The 23,366-nt window shown below is 54.3% G+C and overlaps 1 protein-coding gene across 10 annotated transcripts in view; it reads right to left on the minus strand.

Moving 5' to 3' along the window:
• The window catches only part of CSNK1G1 (casein kinase 1 gamma 1), a 132,318-nt gene that overhangs the window by 26,567 nt on the left and 82,385 nt on the right, over positions 1-23,366 (minus strand). For 6 of the 10 annotated variants that reach the window (XM_075575977.1, XM_075575983.1, XM_075575981.1 and 3 more), the window contains exons 7-10: positions 20,014-20,099; positions 18,402-18,486; positions 17,952-18,100; positions 16,377-16,484 (exon numbers count right to left, since the gene is read on the minus strand). In XM_075575977.1, coding sequence (XP_075432092.1) covers positions 16,377-16,484; positions 17,952-18,100; positions 18,402-18,486; positions 20,014-20,099 — 428 coding nt within the window. The other 4 variants (XM_075575985.1, XM_075575984.1, XM_075575986.1 and 1 more) reach the window with 4 other exon arrangements.

Genomic DNA, 23,366 nt, shown 5'->3' on the forward strand with positions numbered 1-23,366 from the left:
CGCAAAGCATCAGGCCGAGCGTGAGAACGTCTGGTCCCGGGATACAGACCCACACGCTCTCTCCTCACAGAACAGCAAAGTATCAGGCCGAGCGTGAGAACGTCTGGTCCCAGGATACAGACCCACACTCTCTCCTCACAGAACCGCAAAGCATCGGGCCGAGCTTGAGAACGTCTGGTCCCGGGATACAGACCCACACTCTCTCCTCACAGAACCGCAAAGCATCGGGCCGAGCGTGAGAACGTCTGGTCCCAGGATACAGACCCACACACTCTCTCCTCACAGAACCGCAAAGCATCGGGCCTGGCGTGAGAACGTCTGGTCCCGGGATACAGACCCACACACTCTCTCCTCACAGAACCGCAAAGCATCAGCCGAACGTGAGAACGTCTGGTCCCGGGATAGAGACCCACACTCTCTCCTCACAGAACCGCAAAGCATCGGGCCGAGCTTGAGAACGTCTGGTCCCGGGATACAGACCCACACGCTCTCTCCTCACAGAACCGCAAAGCATCGAGCCTGGCGTGAGAACGTCTTGTCCCGGGATACAGACCCACACAATCTCTCCTCACAGAACCGCAAAGCATCGGGCCGAGCTTGAGAATGTCTGGTCCCGGGATACAGACCCACACGCTCACCTCACAGAACCGCAAAGCATCGGGCCGAGCTTGAGAACGTCTGGTCCCGGGATACAGACCCACACGCTCTCTCCTCACAGAACCGCAAAGTATCAGGCCGAGCGTGAGAACGTCTGGTCCCGGGATACAGACCCACACACTCTCTCCTCACAGAACCGCAAAGCATCGGGCCGGGCGTGAGAACGTCTGGTCCCGGGATACAGACCCACACGCTCTCTCCTCACAGAACCGCAAAGCATCGGGCCGGGCGTGAGAACGTCTGGTCCCGGGATACAGACCCACACGCTCACCTCACAGAACCGCAAAGCATCGGGCCGAGCTTGAGAACGTCTGGTCCCGGGATACAGACCCACACGCTCTCTCCTCACAGAACCGCAAAGTATCAGGCCGAGCGTGAGAACGTCTGGTCCCGGGATACAGACCCACACACTCTCTCCTCACAGAACCGCAAAGTATCAGGCCGAGCGTGAGAACGTTTGGTCCCGGGATACAGACCCACACGCTCTCTCCTCACAGAACCGCAAAGCATCAGGCCGGGCGTGAGAACGTCTGGTCCCGGGATACAGACCCACACGCTCACCTCACAGAACCGCAAAGCATCGGGCCGGGCGTGAGAACGTCTGGTCCCGGGATACAGACCCACACGCTCACCTCACAGAACCGCAAAGCATCGGGCCGAGCTTGAGAACGTCTGGTCCCGGGATACAGACCCACACACACTCTCCTCACAGAACCGCAAAGCATCAGGCCGAGCGTGAGAACGTTTGGTCCCGGGATACAGACCCACACACTCTCTCCTCACAGAACCGCAAAGTATCAGCCGGGTGTGAGAACGTTTGGTCCCGGGATACAGACCCACACGCTCTCTCCTCACAGAACCGCAAAGTATCAGCCGGGTGTGAGAACGTCTGGTCCCGGGATACAGACCCACACACTCTCTCCTCACAGAACCGCAAAGTATCAGGCCGAGCGTGAGAACGTTTGGCCCCGGGATACAGACCCACACACACTCTCCTCACAGAACCGCAAAGCATCAGGCCGAGCGTGAGAACGTTTGGTCCCGGGATACAGACCCACACGCTCTCTCCTCACAGAACCGCAAAGTATCAGCCGGGTGTGAGAACGTCTGGTCCCGGGATACAGACCCACACACTCTCACCTCACAGAACCGCAAAGCATCGGGCCTGGCGTGAGAACGTCTGGTCCTGGGATACAGACCCACACATTCTCACCTCACAGAACCGCAAAGCATCGGGCCTGGCGTGAGAACGTCTGGTCCTACGATACAGACCCACACTCTCTCCTCACAGAACCGCAAAGCATCAGGCCGAGCGTGAGAACGTCTGGTCCCGGGATACAGACCCACACATTCTCACCTCTCACAGAACCGCAAAGTATCAGCCGGGTGTGAGAACGTCTGGTTCCGGGATACAGACCCACACGCTCTCTCCTCACAGAACCGCAAAGCATCAGGCCGAGCGTAAGAACGTCTGGTCCCGGGATACAGACCCACACGCTCTCTCCTCACAGAACCGCAAAGCATCAGGCCGAGCGTGAGAACATCTGGTCCCGGGATACAGACCCACACACTCTCTCCTCACAGAACCGCAAAGCATCAGGCCGAGCGAGAGAACGTCTTGTCCCGAGATACAGACCCACACACTCTCTCCTCACAGAACCGCAAAGCATCAGGCCGAGCGTGAGAACGTCTGGTCCCGGGATACAGACCCACACAATCTCTCCTCACAGAACCGCAAAGCATCAGGCCGAGCGTGAGAACGTCTGGTCCCGGGATACAGACCCACACGCTCTCTCCTCACAGAACCGCAAAGTATCAGCCGGGCGTGAGAACGTCTGGTCCCGGGATACAGACCCACACACTCTCTCCTCACAGAACCGCAAAGCATCAGGCCGAGCGTGAGAACGTTTGGTCCCGGGATACAGACCCACACACACTCTCCTCACAGAACCGCAAAGCATCAGGCCGAGCGTGAGAACGTTTGGTCCCGGGATACAGACCCACACACTCTCTCCTCACAGAACCGCAAAGCATCGGGCCGGGCGTGAGAACGTCTGGTCCCAGGATACAGACCCACACACTCTCTCCTCACAGAACTGCAAAGCATCGGGCCGGGCGTGAGAACGTCTGGTCCCGGGATACAGAACCACACACTCTCTCCTCACAGAACCGCAAAGCATCGGGCCGGGCGTGAGAACGTCTGCCCGGGATACAGACCCACACAATCTCTCCTCACAGAACCGCAAAGCATCGGGCCGGGCGTGAGAATGTCTGGTCCCGGGATATCATTCTTACTACTCTGAAACCGAAGCAGGAGCCCCATATTCTGAGGCACGGTGAAATCCCAGTAACTATGGTTTGAGGTCTTTAAATCGATAGGGAAATTCGGAAAACCTCTGGTCACGAAGACGTGTTACGCGTATGTTACAGTTACACAGATGAGGTTAAAAAACAAAAAAAACACATGCGTCCATCAAGTTCAACCTATGCTAAATTTAGACAGATACTTTATCCTATATCCGTACTTGCAGTATATTGATCCAGAGGAAGGCAAACACAAACCCCAGTGTCATATCATCCAATGATATCTCATAAGGGGAAAAATAAATTCCTTCCTGACTCCAAGACTTGGCAATCAGATTACTCCCTGGATCAACATCCGTCCCATGTTTACTTATTTGGTATATCCCTGTATACCTTTCCTTTCTAAAAAGATGTCCAACCTTTTTTTGAACATATCTATTGTATCTGCCATAACAGTCTCCATGGGTAATGAATCCCACTGTAACTGCCCTTACTGTAAAGAAAACTTTATTTTGTTGCTGGTGAAATCTCCTTTCCTCCAACCTTAAGGGATGGCCCGAGTCCTTTGTGCTGCCCGTGGGATGAATAGTTCTTTTGAAAGCTCCCTGTACTGTCCCCGAATAGATTTGTATATAGTTATCACACCCCCTCTTAAGACGCCTATTTTCTAATGTAAACAAATATAATTTAGCTAGCCTCTCCTCGTAAATCAGATTATCCATCCCCTTTATTAATTTGGTGGCTCTTCCTAGCACTCTCTCTAGTTCCATAATGTCTTTTCTATGGGGTGGTGCCCAAAATTGTACTCCATATTCAAGGTGTGGCCTTACTAATGCTCTGTAAAGGGGCATAATTATGTTTACTTCCCTTCCATCCATTGCCCGTTTAATGCAAGATAAGATCTTGTTTGCCTTTGCAGCTACTGCATGACTTTGGGCACTATTGCTAAGCCTGCTGCCTCTACAAGCACTCCTAAATCCTTCTCCATCAAGGATTCTCCTAATTTATCCCCATTTAAGGTGTACGGTGTACGTTGCCCGTTTATTCTTGTTCCCCAAATGCATAACCTTACATTTATCTGTATTAAACCTCATCTGCCATTTACCTGCCCAAGTTTCCAGTCTCTCAAAGTCCTTCTGGAGAGAAATTACACCCTGCTCTGATTCTACTACCTTACACAATTTCAGGTCATCAACAAAGATGGAGACTTTGCTCTCTATCCCAACCTCAAGGTGCCTAATAAACAAGTTAAATATGTGTTTCAGACGACGTATTATACAAGTTTGCACGTCAGTTATTAAAAAGAATGAAAGTCTTTACATAGTGCAAATGTCTGCTGTGCCTAAAATACAGTAACAAGCATTACCACCCCCGACCTGAAGAGCTTACAGTCTAATTGTACGGCACAGTAAGAAAAAGGGACTTGCCGTCCCACGCAGAAGGTCGGGAAAGTGTCCTCTGCTTCCAGAGAAAGCAGCAGTCCATACAAATAAATCCCACCCTAGGTGTGAAGCAGGGGGTCTCCCGCACTGTGCTCATTTCAGGTCTGGGGACCCCCTGCTCCCAGAGATATTGACCTCCGGAGGTGTGCGGACAGTATCTAATCTAACGTATCTAATGAAAGTCCACGACCCCCACGTCACACGGGCCAATAGGAAGCCGCGAAGGATGAAGTCGCGGATTCCTATAGGCTCCCTTGCCGTGGGAGGGTTAAGCCTCCATATTGTTCACTCAGTTGGGGAGGTTACCGCCAGCCCCTACGGAGATATATCGGGGAGCAGGGGGTCCCCGGAGCTGAAATTAACGAGACTCAAGCTCCAGAGACCCCTGCTTCCCTCCTACAAAACCCCTAGACGGAACTGCTCCTTAAATCGCTCTGCACTCATTTGTAATATTCCCCATTTTTCCGGGGTCCATGTAGGTGGGAATCAGCTGCTGATTATCCGTGTGACTAACAGGGCACTAAGAACAGTGATATGGGCTGTGGCTAGTGATAGTGGCTCAGTGAGTAAAGACACTGACTGGCACTGAGTTTGAAGCAGGGGAGGCTGGTTTAATTCCCGGTGTCGGCTCCTTGTGACCTTGGGCAAGTCACTTTATCTCCCTGTGCCTCAGACACCAAAAACATAGATTGTAAGCTCCACGGGGCAGGGACCTGCGCCTGCAACATGTCTCTGTAAAGCGCTGCGTAAAACTAGCAGCACTATACAAGAACATGCCATTATTATTATTATTATATGTTAAAAAGGTTCAATGGAGCGGATTAACCCCTTTAAATGCAACATTTCCACCATAAATACAAGCTGTCATGTTTTTACAATCTTTAACTAACGTCTTTGTGTTTTCTTCCTTAACCACCATAGGTTCTGTCTGAATTCCCTTCTATCAATTTAACTCCAACAGAACTATTATCACATTAACCCCACCGTGGTATGTCTGTCTGAGGTGATTAGCCACAACCCCTCCTTGAATTTGTATTGTCGTGTGATTTTGATAAGAGTATTTAAGTCAGTCTGTATTGGCTGTGCTATGTGGCTGTGCTATGTGGCTGTGCTATCTTCAGTGTCACATAGGAAGTGTTTGGAGGTGAAGAATACAAGAAGATCTGGACTTAGAACTTCACCATCAGCCCTGTAACTGGGAGAACCGGCTCTCTAAATGCTCTGACAATTATTACACATCTATACACTCGCTTTCTAAGCCACTGTGTAACCTTCAGTGCTACACTGCCCCCCCACGCCTGATTTATACACCTGCCCTCTCCCCTCCTCCAATACGTGGAACCTCTCCCCCTGCATCTCATTACACCCCTCCAGCCGTGATTTATACACATCTCTCCCCTCCTCCAATACGTGGAACCTCTCCCCCTGCATCTCATTACACCCCTCCAGCCCTGATTTATACACATCTCTCCCCTCCTCCAATACGTGGAACCTCTCCCCCTGCATCTCATTACACCCCTCCAGCCCTGATTTATACACATCTCTCCCCTCCTCCAATACCTGGGACCTCTCTCCCTGTATTTCATTATGCCCTTCCAGGCCTGATTTATACACCTACTCGCTCACCTCCTACTCCCCATCTCCTCCGTTACCTGGGACCCCGTCCCCTCCGTTACCTGGGACCCCGTCCCCTCCGTTACCTGGGACCCCGTCCCCTCCGTTACCTTGGACCCCGTCCCCTCCCATTACCTGGGACCTCTCCCCTCCCATTACCTGGGACCCCTCCCCTCCCATTACCTGGGACCTCTCCCCTCCCATTACCTGGGACCTCTCCCCTCCCATTACCTGGGACCTCTCCCCTCCCATTACCTGGGACCTCTCCCCTCCCATTACCTGGGACCTCTCCCCTCCCATTACCTGGGACCTCTCCCCTCCCACTACCTGGGACCTCTCCCCTCCCATTACCTGGGACCTCTCCCCTCCCATTACCTGGGACCTCTCCCCTCCCATTACCTGGGACCTCTCCCCTCCCATACCTGGGACCTCTCCCCTCCCATTACCTGGGACCTCTCCCCTCCCATTACCTGGGACCTCTCCCCTCCCATACCTGGGACCTCTCCCCTCCCATTACCTGGGACCTCTCCCCTCCCATTACCTGGGACCTCTCCCCTCCCATAACCTGGGACCTCTCCCCTCCCATTACCTGGGACCTCTCCCCTCCCATTACCTGGGACCTCTCACCTCCCATTACCTGGGACCTCTCCCCTCCCATTACCTGGGACCTCTCCCCTCCCATTACCTGGGACCTCTCCCCTCCCATTACCTGGGACTTCTCCCCTCCCATTACCTGGGACCTCTCCCCTCCCATTACCTTGGACCTCTCCCCTTCCATACCTGGGACCCCTCCCCTCCCATACCTGGGACCCCTCCCCTCCCATACCTGGGACCCCTCCCCTCCCATACCTGGGACCCCTCCCCTCCCATACCTGGGACCTCTCCCCTCCCATACCTGGGACCTCTCCCCTCCCATACCTGGGACCTCTCCCCTCCCATTACCTGGGACCTCTCCCCTCCCATTACCTGGGACCTCTCCCCTCCCATTACCTGGGACCTCTCCCCTCCCATTACCTGGGACCTCTCCCCTCCCATTACCTGGGACCTCTCCCCTCCCATTACCTGGGACCTCTCCCCTCCCATACCTGGGACCTCTCCCCTCCCCTCCCATACCTGGGACCTCTCCCCTCCCCTCCCATACCTGGGACCTCTCCCCTCCCCTCCCATACCTGGGACCTCTCCCCTCCCATTACCTGGGACCTCTCCCCTCCCATTACCTGGGACCTCTCCCCTCCCATTACCTGGGACCTCTCCCCTCCCATTACCTGGGACCTCTCCCCTCCCATTACCTGGGACCTCTCCCCTCCCATTACCTGGGACCTCTCCCCTCCCATTACCTGGGACCTCTCCCCTCCCATTACCTGGGACCTCTCCCCTCCCATTACCTGGGACCTCTCCCCTCCCATTACCTGGGACCTCTCCCCTCCCATACCTGGGACCCCTCCCCTCCCATACCTGGGACCTCTCCCCTCCCATTACCTGGGACCTCTCCCCTCCCATTACCTGGGACCTCTCCCCTCCCATTACCTGGGACCTCTCCCCTCCCATTACCTGGGACCTCTCCCCTCCCATTACCTGGGACCTCTCCCCTCCCATTACCTGGGACCTCTCCCCTCCCATTACCTGGGACCTCTCCCCTCCCATACCTGGGACATCTCCCCTCCCATACCTGGGACATCTCCCCTCCTACCTCTCTCCCTGCATCTCATTATACCCTCCCAGGCCTGATTTATACACCTGCTCTCTCACCTCCTACTTCCCATTTCCTCCAATACCTGGGACCTCTCTCCCTACGCCCTCCCTATTGCTTTTCCTGTTTGCCATTTCCTCACTCCTTTGTAAACGTTTCTGTCCTCCCCGCCACCAATGCCTTTGCCCATACACTGCACCACTATGTGCACACCTCTTTCCCAACAACTTCTACACCCCTCAATAAAAATCCCCCCCCCCACCAACAAATCCTCTTCTCAACTCTCTCACTCCTCCTCGCTGCTGGGAATATCTCTCCTAATCCTGGACCCAGACATATACACACCCGCTCCCACCCACCCACACCTCCCGGCCACCTCTTCCCCTGCTAATAGTGTTAACCCTTCTAATTTACTACAGACCAACCTTCAAACTCGCCTCTCAAAAGAAGCATCCCAATAGCCTGCACTCGTGGCTAGTGTCCCACACTCCTACCAACCACTGTGGCGACGCTCTGCCCTCTGCTGCACATATTTCCTCACCTACTGTCTCAGTCTCCCAGCATAGCACTTAGATTGTAAGCTCTCTAGGGCAGGGATTTCCTTCCCTATTGCCTGACTTTGCTGCATATATAAAGCTATACGTACAGCAGCCTTCAGTTTCACTCCCACGGGCCAGTAGGAAGCTGCCACATCATCAGCGTATGACATTGCTGCTTCCTATTGGATGATTACGAGGCACATTAGAGCAGGTACATTTCTCGGGAAGTGGGCGGGCCCCCGGGGTGAAAACACTGTAAATTCTAACAACAAAACCCAGAAGGTCACATTCCCCGGCGCCAGCGGAGGAGTTAGGAGAGTGGCAAGAGGAGGTTCTCCCCCCGGCGGGTACTGTGCTGCATTAGCAAATTCGTTTCCAGCCTACACGTACGTATAAAACCACTCAGTGAATCCGGACTCGAGGTCACGAAATCGCACAAAATAAAAACAAATATTGGCTTAAAAAAGTATCTTTCTTTGGGGGGCAAAGGGGGAGGGGGTCGTCCCCCAAATGCACGTGAAGCCATATTAACCAAGCCGGCCTCTCCCAGAAGACACCATTCAAGCCAAAGTCTCCCAGCGCTGGGTGACATTGCTTAGTTATACTTAACGTAGCGCCTTTATCCCGTACCCGCTGTGCAGTCAGGCGAACACCCATGTGTCAGATCCCAGGCAGTATGGTGTCCTGAGCTCGTGGGGGGAATACGCTTAATAATACCCCCAACCTGCCCCTCAACGTGTGTAGGCAGCTTGGGGGGGGGGGGTATAGCTGTCACTCACTGCGGGGGCTTCCAAAGTCACGCCCCACAATGCCTTGCTGCTCTTAATGACAGCTATACCCCCACGCTATGGTGCAGTTCCCTCCCTGGCTCAGGACCGCACTATACTGCCTGGGATCACTGATTACAGATTGTTTTGGGTGAGCTCCTTGGAGACACCTCATGGACCCCCTGCTGGGAATCACTGAGCTAACCCTACATACATGTGAGCCTTACAGTGAGGAGGGAAATGTACTGGCACAGCGTGCGCGTTAATCCTGCCCACGCCGAGCCTGCACAGCGCCCGCGTACACTGTGCCCCTAGGAGGGACTGACCCCTTAACCCTGTCACTGCCATTAGTACACTTTGCCCCTAGGAGGGACAGACCCCTTAACCCTGTCACTGCCATTAGTACACTTTGCCCCTAGGAGGGACTGACCCCTTAACCCCGTCACTGCCATTAGTACGCTTTGCCCCTAGGAGGGACTGACCCCTTAACCGTGTCACTGCCATTAGTACACTTTGCCCCTAGGAGGGACAGACTCCTTAACCCTGTCACTGCCATTTGTACACTTTGCTCCTAGGAGGGACTGACCCCTTAACCCTGTCACTGCCATTAGTACTCTTTGCCCCTAGGAGGGACTGACCCCTTAACCCTGTCACTGCCATTAGTACTCTTTGCCCCTAGGAGGGACAGACCCCTTAACCCTGTCACTGCCATTTGTACACTTTGCTCCTAGGAGGGACTGACCCCTTAACCCTGTCACTGCCATTAGTACTCTTTGCCCCTAGGAGGGACTGACCCCTTAACCCTGTCACTGCCATTAGTACACTTTGCCCCTAGGAGGGACTGACCCCTTAACCCTGTCACTGCCATTAGTACTCTTTGCCCCTAGGAGGGACAGACCCCTTAACCCTGTCACTGCCATTTGTACACTTTGCTCCTAGGAGGGACTGACCCCTTAACCCTGTCACTGCCATTAGTACTCTTTGCCCCTAGGAGAGACTGACCCCTTAACCCTGTCACTGCCATTAGTACTCTTTGCCCCTAGGAGGGACTGACCCCTTAACCCTGTCACTGCCATTAGTGCACTTTGCCCCTAGGAGAGACTGACCCCTTAACCCTGTCACTGCCATTAGTACTCTTTGCCCCTAGGAGGGACTGACCCCTTAACCCTGTCACTGCCATTAGTACACTTTGCCCCCTATAAGTAGCTTATCTGCTATTAACGGTTGTGTTTGGAGACATCAAGATGGTAAATTCTAGGCCTCTAGACACGAACAAAGTTAGACTGTCAGGATTGTGAGGAAACAGCTTTTAATTGCGAGGCTTGTGGAGGTCCTGTGATGTTGATGGCGCAGCGAGGCTCAATTTTTAGTCAAAAGTCGGAGGCTCGCGACAGGATGCCGCAGGGGGGGGGCGGCCCATCTAGCTCCAATCAGATCCCTGCGTCTCAGTGCTGGGGGGCCGGACCCCTGACGGGGAGAGCGAGGCCGCCGGACTGCACTGCAGCCGTGGGGGTAAACAATACACACATTGGAAGAGGGGGAGGGACGGAAAGGGGAAAAAACAAAACAAAACAAAACAAAAAAACAGATTAAAAAAAGTTCTAAAGAGAAGAGCGCTGCCTGGGATTATCATGAACCTCGCCGAGAGCTGAACGCCGGGATCTGTGGGGAGGAAAGCATAGAGCGGTTACTCTGCATGGGACGCCATTAACCACGTCCCCAGCGGGTCAGACCCTTCAGTACCATCCTCACCACACTACACCTGCTACGGTTTTATTTGGGGTTTGCTGGTTTGTATGGGGTGGGAGGTCACTTTGGGCCCTGCACCTGTCTGTGCAGTGCGTCCCACGTTTTAAAGGTGCTATGCCACGTAAAAAAAGCAACCACAACTGTTTGTAAACAATTTGGAATTGGCTTCATTAAACCAACATAACTGTGCTCCGGTAATTCATTACACATTGCATGGGAATGGGGAGTGTCTGGCACACTGGTGTGTACCAGGAAGCCACCCCGTTTGGGAATCGGGGATCTGTATGCAGAACTGCAGATCACATGGCTGCGTCAGGTAACACGGTGACGTGTGCGTGTGAGTTTGGGAATCGGGGATCTGTATGAGGAGCAGCAGATAACATGGCTGTGTCAGGTAACACTGTGACGTGTGCGTGTGAGTTTGGGAATCGGGTATCTGTATGCAGAACTGCAGATAACATGGCTGCGTCAGGTAACACGGTGACGTGTGAGTTTGGGAATCGGGGATCTGTATGAGAAGCTGCAGATAACATGGCTGTGTCAGGTAACACGGTGACGTGTGCGTTTGGGAATCAGGGATCTGTATGAGAAGCTGCAGATAACATGGCTGTGTCAGGTAACACGGTGACGTGTGCGTGTGAGTTTGGGAATCGGGGATCTGTATGAAGAGCTGCAGATAACATGGCTGTGTCAGGTAACACGGTGACGTGTGCGTGTGAGTTTGGGAATCGGGGATCTGTATGAGAAGCTGCAGATAACATGGCTGTGTCAGGTAACACGGTGACGTGTGCGTGTGAGTTTGGGAATCGGGGATCTGTATGAGAAGCTGAAGATAACATGGCTGTGTCAGGTAACACGGTGACGTGTGAGTTTGGGAATCGGGTATCTGTATGAAAAGCTGCAGATAACATGGCTGTCTCAGGTAACACGGTGACGTGTGCGTGTGAGTTTGGGAATCGGGGATCTGTATGAGGAGCAGCAGATAACATGGCTGTGTCAGGTAACACTGTGACGTGTGCGTGTGAGTTTGGGAATCGGGTATCTGTATGAGGAGCTGCAGATAACATGGCTGTGTCGGGTAACACGGTGACGTGTGCGTGTGAGTTTGGGAATCGGGGATCTGTATGAGGAGCAGCAGATAACATGGCTGTCTCAGGTAACACGGTGACGTGTGCGTGTGAGTTTGGGAATCGGGGATCTGTATGAGAAGCTGCAGATAACATGGCTGTGTCGGGTAACACGGTGACGTGTGCGTGTGAGTTTGGGAATCGGGGATCTGTATGAGGAGCAGCAGATAACATGGCTGTGTCAGGTAACACGGTGACGTGTGCGTGTGAGTTTGGGAATCGGGGATCTGTATGAGGAGCAGCAGATAACATGGCTGTCTCAGGTAACACGGTGACGTGTGAGTTTGGGAATCGGGGATCTGTATGAAGAGCTGCAGATAACATGGCTGTGTCAGGTAACACGGTGACGTGTGCGTGTGAGTTTGGGAATCGGGGATCTGTATGAGAAGCTGCAGATAACATGGCTGTGTCAGGTAACACGGTGACGTGTGAGTTTGGGAATCGGGTATCTGTATGAAGAGCTGCAGATAACATGGCTGTGTCAGGTAACACGGTGACGTGTGCGTGTGAGTTTGGGAATCGGGTATCTGTGTGAGGAGCAGCAGATAACATGGCTGTGTCAGGTAACACGGTGACATGTGAGTGTGAGTTTGGGAATCGGGTATCTGTATGAAGAGCTGCAGATAACATGGCTGTGTCAGGTAACACGGTGACGTGTGCGTGTGAGTTTGGGAATCGGGTATCTGTGTGAGGAGCAGCAGATAACATGGCTGTGTCAGGTAACACGGTGACGTGTGCGGGTGAGTTTGGGAATCGGGGATCTGTATGAGGAGCAGCAGATAACATGGCTGTCTTAGGTAACACGGTGACGTGTGAGTTTGGGAATCGGGGATCTGTATGAAGAGCTGCAGATAACATGGCTGTGTCAGGTAACACGGTGACGTGTGCGTGTGAGTTTGGGAATCGGGGATCTGTATGAAGAGCTGCAGATAACATGGCTGTGTCAGGTAACACGGTGACGTCTGCGTGTGAGTTTGGGAATCGGGTTACTGTATGAGGAGCAGCAGATAACATGGCTGTGTCAGGTAACACTGACGTGTGCGTGTGAGTTTGGGAATCGGGGATCTGTATGAAGAGATGCAGATAACATGGCTGTGTCAGGTAACACGGTGACATGTGAGTGTGAGTTTGGGAATCGGGGATCTGTATGAGAAGCTGCAGATAACATGGCTGTGTCAGGTAACACGGTGACATGTGAGTGTGAGTTTGGGAATCGGGGATCTGTATGAGAAGCTGCAGATAACATGGCTGTGTCAGGTAACACGGTGACGTGTGCGGGGGGGTTTGGGAATCGGGGATCTGTATGCAGAACTGCAGATAACATGGCAGTGTCAGGTAACACGGTGACGTGTGCGTGTGAGTTTGGAAATCGGGTATCTGTGTGAGGAGCAGCAGATAACATGGCTGTGTCAGGTAACACGGTGACGTGTGCGTGTGAGTTTGGGAATCGGGGATCTGTATGAGAAGCTGCAGATAACATGGCTGTGTCAGGTAACACGGTGACGTGTGCGTGTGAGTTTGGGAATCGGGGATCTGTATGAGGAGCAGCAGATAACATGGCTGTGTCAGGTAACACGGTGACGTGTGCGTGTGAGTTTGGGAATCGGGGATCTGTATAAGAAGCTGCAGATCACATGGCTGTGTCAGGTAACACGGTGACGTGTGCGTGTGAGTTTGGGAATCGGGGATCTGTATGAGGAGCAGCAGATAACATGGCTGTGTCAGGTAACACTGTGACGTGTACGTGTGAGTTTGGGAATCGGGTATCTGTGTGAGGAGCAGCAGATAACATGGCTGTGTCAGGTAACACTGTGACGTGTGCGTGTGAGTTTGGGAATCGGGTATCTGTATGAGGAGCAGCAGATAACATGGCTGTGTCAGGTAACACTGTGACGTGTACGTGTGAGTTTGGGAATCGGGTATCTGTATGAAGAGCTGCAGATAACATGGCTGCGTCAGGTAACACGGTGACGTGTGCGTGTGAGTTTGGGAATCGGGGATCTGTATGAGGAGCAGCAGATAACATGGCTGTGTCAGGTAACACGGTGACGTGTGCGTGTGAGTTTGGGAATCGGGGATCTGTATGAGGAGCAGCAGATAACATGGCTGTGTCAGGTAACACGGTGACGTGTGCGTGTGAGTTTGGGAATCGGGGATCTGTATAAGAAGCTGCAGATCACATGGCTGTGTCAGGTAACACGGTGACGTGTGCGTGTGAGTTTGGGAATCGGGGATCTGTATAAGAAGCTGCAGATCACATGGCTGTGTCAGGTAACACAGTGACGTGTGCGGGGGAGTTTGGGAATCGGGTATCTGTATGAAGAGCTGAAGATAACATGGCTGTGTCAGGTAACACGGTGACGTGTGCGTGTGAGTTTGGGAATCGGGTATCTGTATGAAGAGCTGCAGATAACATGGCTGTGTCAGGTAACACGGTGACGTGTGCGTGTGAGTTTGGGAATCGGGTATCTGTATGAAGAGCTGCAGATAACATGGCTGTGTCGGGTAACACGGTGACGTGTGCGTGTGAGTTTGGGAATCGGGTATCTGTATGAAGAGCTGCAGATAACATGGCTGTGTCAGGTAACACGGTGACGTGTGCGTGTGTGTTTGGGAATCGGGGATCTGTATGAGAAGCTGCAGATAACATGGCTGTGTCAGGTAACACGGTGACGTGTGCGTGTGAGTTTGGGAATCGGGGATCTGTATGAGGAGCAGCAGATAACATGGCTGTGTCAGGTAACACGGTGACGTGTGCGTGTGAGTTTGGGAATCGGGGATCTGTATAAGAAGCTGCAGATCACATGGCTGTGTGAGGTAACACGGTGACGTGTGCGGGGGAGTTTGGGAATCAGGGATCTGTGTGAGGAGCAGCAGATCACATGGCTGTGTCAGGTAACACGGTGACGTGTGCGTGTGAGTTTGGGAATCGGGGATCTGTATGAGGAGCAGCAGATAACATGGCTGTGTCAGGTAACACGGTGACGTGTGCGTGTGAGTTTGGGAATCGGATATCTGTATGAGGAGCAGCAGATAACATGGCTGTGTCAGGTAACACGGTGACGTGTGCGTGTGAGTTTGGGAATCGGGGATCTGTATGAGGAGCAGCAGATAACATGGCTGTGTAAGGTAACACGGTGACGTGTACGTGTGAGTTTGGGAATCCGGTATCTGTATGAAGAGCTGCAGATAACATGGCTGTGTCAGGTAACACGGTGACGTGTGCGTGTGAGTTTGGGAATCGGGGATCTGTATGAGGAGCAGCAGATAACATGGCTGTGTAAGGTAACACGGTGACGTGTGCGTGTGAGTTTGGGAATCGGGGATCTGTATGAAGAGCTGCAGATAACATGGCTGTGTCGGGTAACACGGTGACGTGTGCGGGGGGGGGTTTAGGAATCGGGTATCTGTATGAGGAGCAGCGGATAACATGGCTGTGTCAGGTAACACGGTGACGTGTGCGGGGGGGTTGGGAATCGGGGATCTGTATGAGAAGCTGCAGATAACATGGCTCTGTCGGGTAACACGGTGACGTGTGCGTGTGAGTTTGGGAATCGGGGATCTGTATGAAGAGCTGCAGATAACATGGCTGTGTCGGGTAACACGGTGACGTGTGCGGGGGAGTTTGGTAACACCACTTCAGATAAACAGGGTAACTAGCGGCACTAACTTGGGTGTCTCCCACGCGCCCCTAATCACAGCACGGTTTCTTAGCTGGGGTTCTCTTGCCCACGACGCGCGTGGAGAAGCGGATGGCACAGATGCTCCTAAGAGGAACCTCAACGAGAAAGGAACAATGTTCTTTAGGGACGCGGCACAGCTGCACCACCCTCAAAACGCCAACGCCGGCCACCCCATATCATGCCTTATAACAACACCGCTCCCTTGCTCCTATTTAACGCTCTGTGCCAAAGTCCCATCAGACCCCAGAAGCTGACCCCTGCGCAGCCTCCATAGGACTGGGTGCTGCCGCTGACTTGCTGATGTGCTCAGCGCTGTGCGCTCCGCAGAGTACAGCACTGCTCACATTCTCCCTCGCTCACCCATTGCCAATGTAAGCTGGAGTCTGACAGTCAGTTGTGTCCGACTCCCAAGCGAGATCTATCTGTCTCCGCGTTACTCCGTAAAGTACCGGCGCAGGCGGATACAAAGACCCGGGCTGCATGTGTTCTCATAGCCCATTAACACTTCAATGTCTGGATCAGACTTCAAGGAGAAGCAAGGCTCGGGAGCCTCTGTTCTCATTGAATTGGCCGTGTTCTGGGAGGTCGTACCTGCTGTAGCGAGTTCCCCGGACTGATGCTTTGCGGAGCTCAGGAAAGTTTAGGATTAGTCCCTCGCCCCCAGAGCTCTTCCCAGCCTTTCATTCAAAGCGTTACAGAAGCAGCCTTTGCTATGGGAGGAACATCCGGCAGCTGCAGCGTGCCTGCACATTGGGGAGACTCGCAGGGTGAGGGGGACTCGGGGTATAGGATAGGGGGACTGACCTGGTTCCGTAAGGGCTGTGTCTGTGACGGCCGCTCCCGGTGAGCGTGGCTGTCCCTGGTTATTCCCGAGGTCCCAGAATCTATGTGGACGGATCCCACCGGGGTAGGCTGCAACAAGGAAGGTGACATTGAAATGTGCGCTCACTGCAGTTCTGTTACCAACGTTAATGAGGGGCTTTGTACACAGAGAGAAGACGAAATATCGATACTATAATGTAGGTACGTTATCCCATGTGACGGATGTCGCGGTTTCCCCTCTGTGTGCCGCCATGTCCTGTGTCTGCTGTCACCTCCTGTGATATCACCAGAGAGGGGGGACGACACACGGCCTGACCAGAGAGAGGGGGGGGGGGGGGGAGAGACACGGCCTAACCAGAGGAAGGGGGGGCACACAACAACACCAGAGAGGGGGGGCGGACACGGCATCACCAGAGAGGGGGGGGGGGGGCGGACACGACATCCCCAGAGAGTGGGGGGCGGACACGGCATCACCAGAGAGGGGAGTGGGGGGCGGACACGGCATCACCAGAGAGGGGGGGGGGGCGCGGACACGGCATCACCAGAGAGGGGGGGGCGGACATGGCATCATCAGAGAGGGGGGGGCGGACACGGCATCATCAGAGAGGGGGGGCGGACACGGCATCACCAGAGAGGGGGGGGCGGACATGGCATCATCAGAGAGGGGGGGGGGACAGGGCATCACCAGAGAGGGTGGGGGGGACAGGGCATCACCAGAGAGGGTGGGGGGGACAGGGCATCACCAGAGAGGGTGGGGGGGACAGGGCATCACCAGAGGGGGGGGGGGACACGGCATCACCAGAGATGGGGGGCGGACACGGCATCACCAGAGATGGGGGGCGGACACGGCATCACCAGAGAGGGGGGGGCGAACACGGCATCACCAGAGAGGGGGGGCGCACGGCATCACCAGAGAGGGGGGGGGGGAAACGGCATCACCAGAGAGGGGGGGGGGACACGGCATCACCAGAGAGGGGGGGCAGACACGGCATCACCAGAGAGAGGGGGGGGGGACACGGCATCACCAGAGAGAGGGGAGGGGGACACGGCATCACCAGAGGGGGGGCAGACACGGCATCACCAGAGATGGGGGGCGGACACGGCATCACCAGAGAGGGGGGGCGAACACGTCATCACCAGAGAGGGGGGGCGCACGGCATCACCAGAGAGGGGGGGGGGACACGGCATCACCAGAGAGGGGGGGGGACACGGCATCACCAGAGAGAGGGGGGGGGGGACACGGCATCACCAGAGAGGGGGGGCAGACACGGCATCATCAGAGAGGGGGGGCGGACACGGCATCACCAGAGAGGGGGGGCGGACACAGCATCACCAGAGAGGGGGGGCGGACACGGCCTCACCAGAGAGGGGGGCGGACACGGCATCACGAGGAGGGGGGGGGGGGGCGGACACCGCATCACGAGGGGAGGGGGGGGGGGGGGCGAGGACATGGCATCACCAGAGGGGACAAGACATCACTTTCTACTTCATTAAAAGGTTTGTCCAACATGCTTTTTATTTAAAAAAACAAAAACCTGTAAACGGGCGGGTACTCACAATTGGCCTGCCAACCCAGTCATACACATAGTCAAAGGAGTATCCCCTCCGCTCGAAGAGCTCGGAGAAAAGCGTCCGCAGATAATCGTAATCTGGTTTCTCAAAGAAATCCAAGCGCCTCACGTATCTCAGGTAGGTGGCCATCTCCTCTGGGGGGGGGAGGGAGAGGAGAGTCACATGTGGGGGGAGGGGGAGGAGAGAGAGAAGAGGGGGGAGGGGAGAGTCATGTGGGGTGGGGGAGAGTTTCCAGTTCCCCTCACCAGTCACGTGTTCTCTCCGAGCCGCGGTCACATCATCGCGATGTGGCACGGTTGCCGTGGCCCCTCCGGCATCGAACGCGGTTAAATGTTTATCGTCTTTACCAGTGAAGCAATGAAGAGCTTCTCGCGAGGTCGGGGAGCCGAGAGTCACCCCCACCACCGCCCGTCAGTGACACGAGTGTCTCCTTACCTGGGAAGTTCTCACAGAGAACCTCAACGGGTGTATTCCGCTTAGTGTCTCCGATCTTCTGATACCGCTCCTTCAGCGTGTCCGCCTGCCAAAGGGAGAGAGAGACGAGTGTGGGACACGTGTGTGTGGGACACGTGTGTGGGAGACATGGGTGTGGGAGACCTCCTGGCAACACATGCTCTATTAGTCACCGTGCTTTCAGAAGCAGAAATGATCCGATTGAAGTCCTTCCTTAAAGTGCGATGGTGCTGATCGGGCTACACCTCATGGAAATACCAAATGGGAGCCCATGGGAGTATCCTTGTGGGAACCCCCGCTCGCAGTCGCCCCGCCCCCCCTATATATCGTGTTTTGAAAGCGAGCTTCGTGTGGTATACCAGACTTATTTGTATTTATTTACTTTCTAGATGGTTTAAGGTTCTCTCTTCATCTTCTCAGAGAAGGTTCTCCAAGGTGAGACCAGACATCCTACTGTACACTATGGGGGGGAGAGATCTTTATAACAAAGACATTCCTGCGGAATTGCCCCTGAATAAATAAACCCCCGGTACTAGAGGACACAATATTAGGACAGAGGAGACGCTGGAACCAGAGAAATTCGGGAGAGAAATTACATATCTTCCACACGACTCCAAACCTGCAAATAATACAGAGCTACAAATGTAAATGGCACAGCCGCGTCACTCCTTCCCCCCCTCTTTCCCTGGGAGTCTCTTTGCATTGCCCTGTAACCATTAATGGAAAGGGATTAAGGTGGAGGGGTAACTTTTCCCTAAATACCTACCGATACAGACCGGTATCACATACATTTATTGGGGGGAAACCGTTGTTGGCCAATGTTACGGCAACCCACGGTGTTCTCCCGCAGGTGAAATAGTGCGGCTGATTCACAACCATGGCCACTTCTCCCGCGGCGAGCCACTGGTTGCAGTAACATTGGCTACATCTGTCGCTTCACCCCGTTGTCACGTCATACCGCGTAGTGTCCAGATATTATCCAATATAATGGGTTGCCCATTGCAAGCCTGGTGACTGGCAGACCATTTAAATAATGTCGGGAGCCGAGACACGGACTCACAATATAGAGGAGAGATCTTCACTCGCCCACGTCAGACGCTGACCCCAGAAACACCCGGATAGGATCTGTTGTCGCACCCCCTTTCTAATAACATACCCCATCAACCTGTTTACGTATTTCCATTGGTCCCCAAACCTGCCTCATTCAGCCAGTTGTCACATTGCACGTGGGTTATGCCACATACAAGGATTCTGGGTAATGAGCACCCAGTGTAGCCTCTTATCCTCTACTACATGGATTCCTATAGCTTCGTCTGATGGCTCAGAAGTACAGAATCAGTGGCCCCGTTTAGAGACAGTAGACTATTCAGTTGGAGTTCGGTCACCAATTCTGCTTTGGTTGTGTTTACCAATCAGACACAATTACATTATGGTGGTAAGTATATGTGACAAAGCCCCTTCATGGTACAAAGTACAGCAAAGACCAGTGTGCCATCGTGTCTACCCCAGCTATACATTGAAAATATCTGTGTGAGTTGTCCTTCGTATCACGGGATAAAGCGACATCCACAAAGCAGTGACAAAAGCTCCGTACCTTCAGCCCTTGCCACGGGAGGCTGCCACGTAGGAAATACATAAACATGTGCCCCAGGGCCTCCAGATCATCTCTCCGGCTTTGTTCTGAAAGAGACGGAGGACTCGTTACTCCTGTATCCTGCACCCTTTCTTATTGTTATGGATCTGTGCATGAGCGTGATGGGAACAGAGCGAGCCCAGCTAATCTGCTAAATATCTTCTCCCAGTGGAGTGAGATCTTCCACGTACGACGGTCAGCAAGGACATGCAGTGTTTATCTGGTGATAGTGTAACCCATACTGCAGGGGTGGTCAACTCCAGGACTCTATGGCCACCAACAGACCAGTTATTGGGATATCCTTGCTTCAGCACAGGTGGCTCAATCTTTGACTGCACCACTTGGGCTGAAGCAGGGATATCCCCAATACCTGGCCTGTTGGTGGCCATAGAGGCCTGGAGAAGGCCACCCCTGCTGTGCAGTAACCACGGACACGTCCTCTTTGTGTGATCACGTGATGCACCCAGTTACCGGATGCTGGGAAGTGGGAGGGGCCTTACCTCCGGTTCGATGGGGCCGGCCACTCGACCATCACCAGAAAAAAACCGAGCGAGAGCCCAAGCCGTACCCGGCATAACTGGAAGGGGCGTGAAAAGTTACGTCAACTAAAAGCGGGTGGCGTGTTCTATGGGGTTAATGTATGTGATGGACGCCATCTTTTTAATAACACGAAGCACCCAACCTTTTCGGCACCAGGGACCGATTTCGTGGAAGACAATTTTTCCACGGACCGGGGGGGTGGTTTCGGGATGATTGAAGCGGGGGGGAGAATTTAGGGGGAAAATGTTTTTTTTTAATTCAATACAATTGCCTTTTATTTTTAGAAAGATTCATCTGACTTTAATATGGAGATCTTACCGACGAGCTTTCACCAGCAGTGTAACCGCGCCATACCGAGCTCCAATCATACCCTTCACCGACACCTCGCGATCACTGGCAGTGTAATCGCGCCATACCGAGCTCCAATCATACCGCTCACCGACGCCTCGCGGTCACCGGCAGTGTAATCGAGCCATACCGAGCTCCAATCATACCACTCACCGACACCTCGCGATCACCGGCAGTGTAACCGCGCCATACCGAGCTCCAATCATACCCTTCACCGACACCTCGCGATCACCGGCAGTGTAATCGCGCCATACCGAGCTCCAATCATACCCCTCACCGACACCTCGCGATCACCGGCAGTGTAATCGCGCCATACCGAGCTCCAAATCATACCCCTCACCGACGCCTCACGGTCACCGGCAGTGTAACCGCGCCATACCGAGCTCCAAATCATACCCCTCACCGAGACCTCGCGATCACCGGCAGTTCTAACTGCGCTCTAATCATACCCCTCACCGAGACCTCGCGATCACCGGCAGTGTAACCGCGCCATACCGAGCTCCAATCATACCCCTCAACGACACCTCGCGATCACCGGCAGTGTAACCGCGCCATACCGAGCTCCAAATCATACCCCTCACCGAGACCTCGCGATCACCGGCAGTTCTAACCGCGCCATACCGAGCTCTAATCATACCCCTCACCGAAACCTCGCGATCACCGGCAGTGTAACCGCGCCATACCGAGCTCTAATCATACCCCTCACCGAGACCTCGCGATCACCGGCAGTGTAACCGCGCCATACCGAGCTCTAATCATACCCCTCACCGAGACCTCGCGATCACCGGCAGTGTAACCGCGCCATACCGAGCTCCAAATCATACCCCTCACCGACACCTCGCGATCACCGGCAGTTCTAACTGCGCTCTAATCATACCCCTCGCCGAGACCTCGCGATCACCGGCATCAGATCTCCAAACAGCCGCATCCCACAGAACAGCACAAGCTGCACACGCTGCACAAGCTGCACAAGCGGCACAAGCTGCACACGCTGCACAAGCATCCGGTGACCGGGGGAATGTTACAAGTTTTATAAAATATCCATCTTGAAAATGATTTTTGTTGAATATAATCAGGGATACGTGAAGGTGAAAGGAAAGGCGCAAACGGGATACGTGAAGGTGAAAGGAAAGGCGCAAACGGGATACGTGAAGGTGAAAGGAAAGGCGCAAACGGGATACGTGAAGGTGAAAGGAAAGGCGCAAACGGGGATACGTGAAGGTGAAAGGAAAGGCGCAAACGGGATACGTGAAGGTGAAAGGAAAGGCGCAAACGGGATACGTGAAGGTGAAAGGAAAGACGCAAACGGGGTACGTGAAGGTGAAAGGCGCAAACGCATGAACAGAATCAGAATTTATTTTTTTTAAAGTTGAAAACAACTTGCTGTCCTGTTAACCGTTCGAGTGCCGCGAGACGTACGCTACCAATGTACCGTCATGGGGTCTGACACTCCATGCTAGCAAGGCGAGATCCGGGACGAGATCTGCACGGATCCGGGCGCAGACGCGGGGAGGGGGGGAGAGGCGCAGTCGCGGGGGAGGGGGGAGAGGCGCAGACGCAGGGAGGGGGGGAGATGCGCAGACGAAAGGGGGGTCGAGGCGCAGACGCAGGGAGGGGGGGAGAGGCGCAGTCGCGGGGAGGGGGGAGAGGGCGCAGTCGCGGGGAGGGGGGAGAGGCGCAGTCGCGGGGAGGGGGAGAGGCGCAGACGCGGGGAGGGGGGAGAGGCGCAGACGCGGGGAGGGGGGAGAGGCGCAGTCGCGGGGAGGGGGAGAGGCGCAGACGCGGGGAGGGGGGAGAGGCGCAGACGCGGGGGAGGGGGGAGAGGCGCAGACGCGGGGAGGGGGGAGAGGCGCAGACGCGGGGAGGGGGGAGAGGCGCAGACGCGCCGGGAGGGGGGAGAGGCGCAGACGCGGGGAGGGGGGAGAGAGCGCAGACGCGGGGGAGGGGGGAGAGGCGCAGACCGACGCGGGGAGGGGGGGAGAGAAATGAGGATGATATAATTTACACTGAGATTGCGATAGAAACCTTCTCCCTGACACAGCACGGATCGCAAGAGTCTGATAAGAGGCTTTAACCATTACAGATCAGCCCCCTGACAGCCAATCAAAACTCTCTCTCCTTGTCACCCTGCACAGATAGCGTTATTATGCCCGGGGCTCGCACCCCCACATAACCTGTGCGCAGAGCAGCGGCTCACACAATACGGCTGCGGCCTTAAGCCCGAGTGTCTCACCAGCACGGTCACTTGACCACGGCGACCCTTAACCCGGAAACAGAGGAGTCCTCTTCTTTCCCCCTATACTTTAGATTGTGTCCGGCACTTCATGGGAACTTCGCCGTAACCCCTGGAGTGCCAGACCCTAAGATGTAATGACTATGACTCGGGGCACACAAAGGGTTAAAACACACGGTTTTCACTGTAACTC

Source organism: Ascaphus truei, chromosome 18 (genome assembly GCF_040206685.1).
Source record: "Ascaphus truei isolate aAscTru1 chromosome 18, aAscTru1.hap1, whole genome shotgun sequence".
Taxonomy (NCBI): Eukaryota; Metazoa; Chordata; class Amphibia; order Anura; family Ascaphidae; genus Ascaphus; species Ascaphus truei.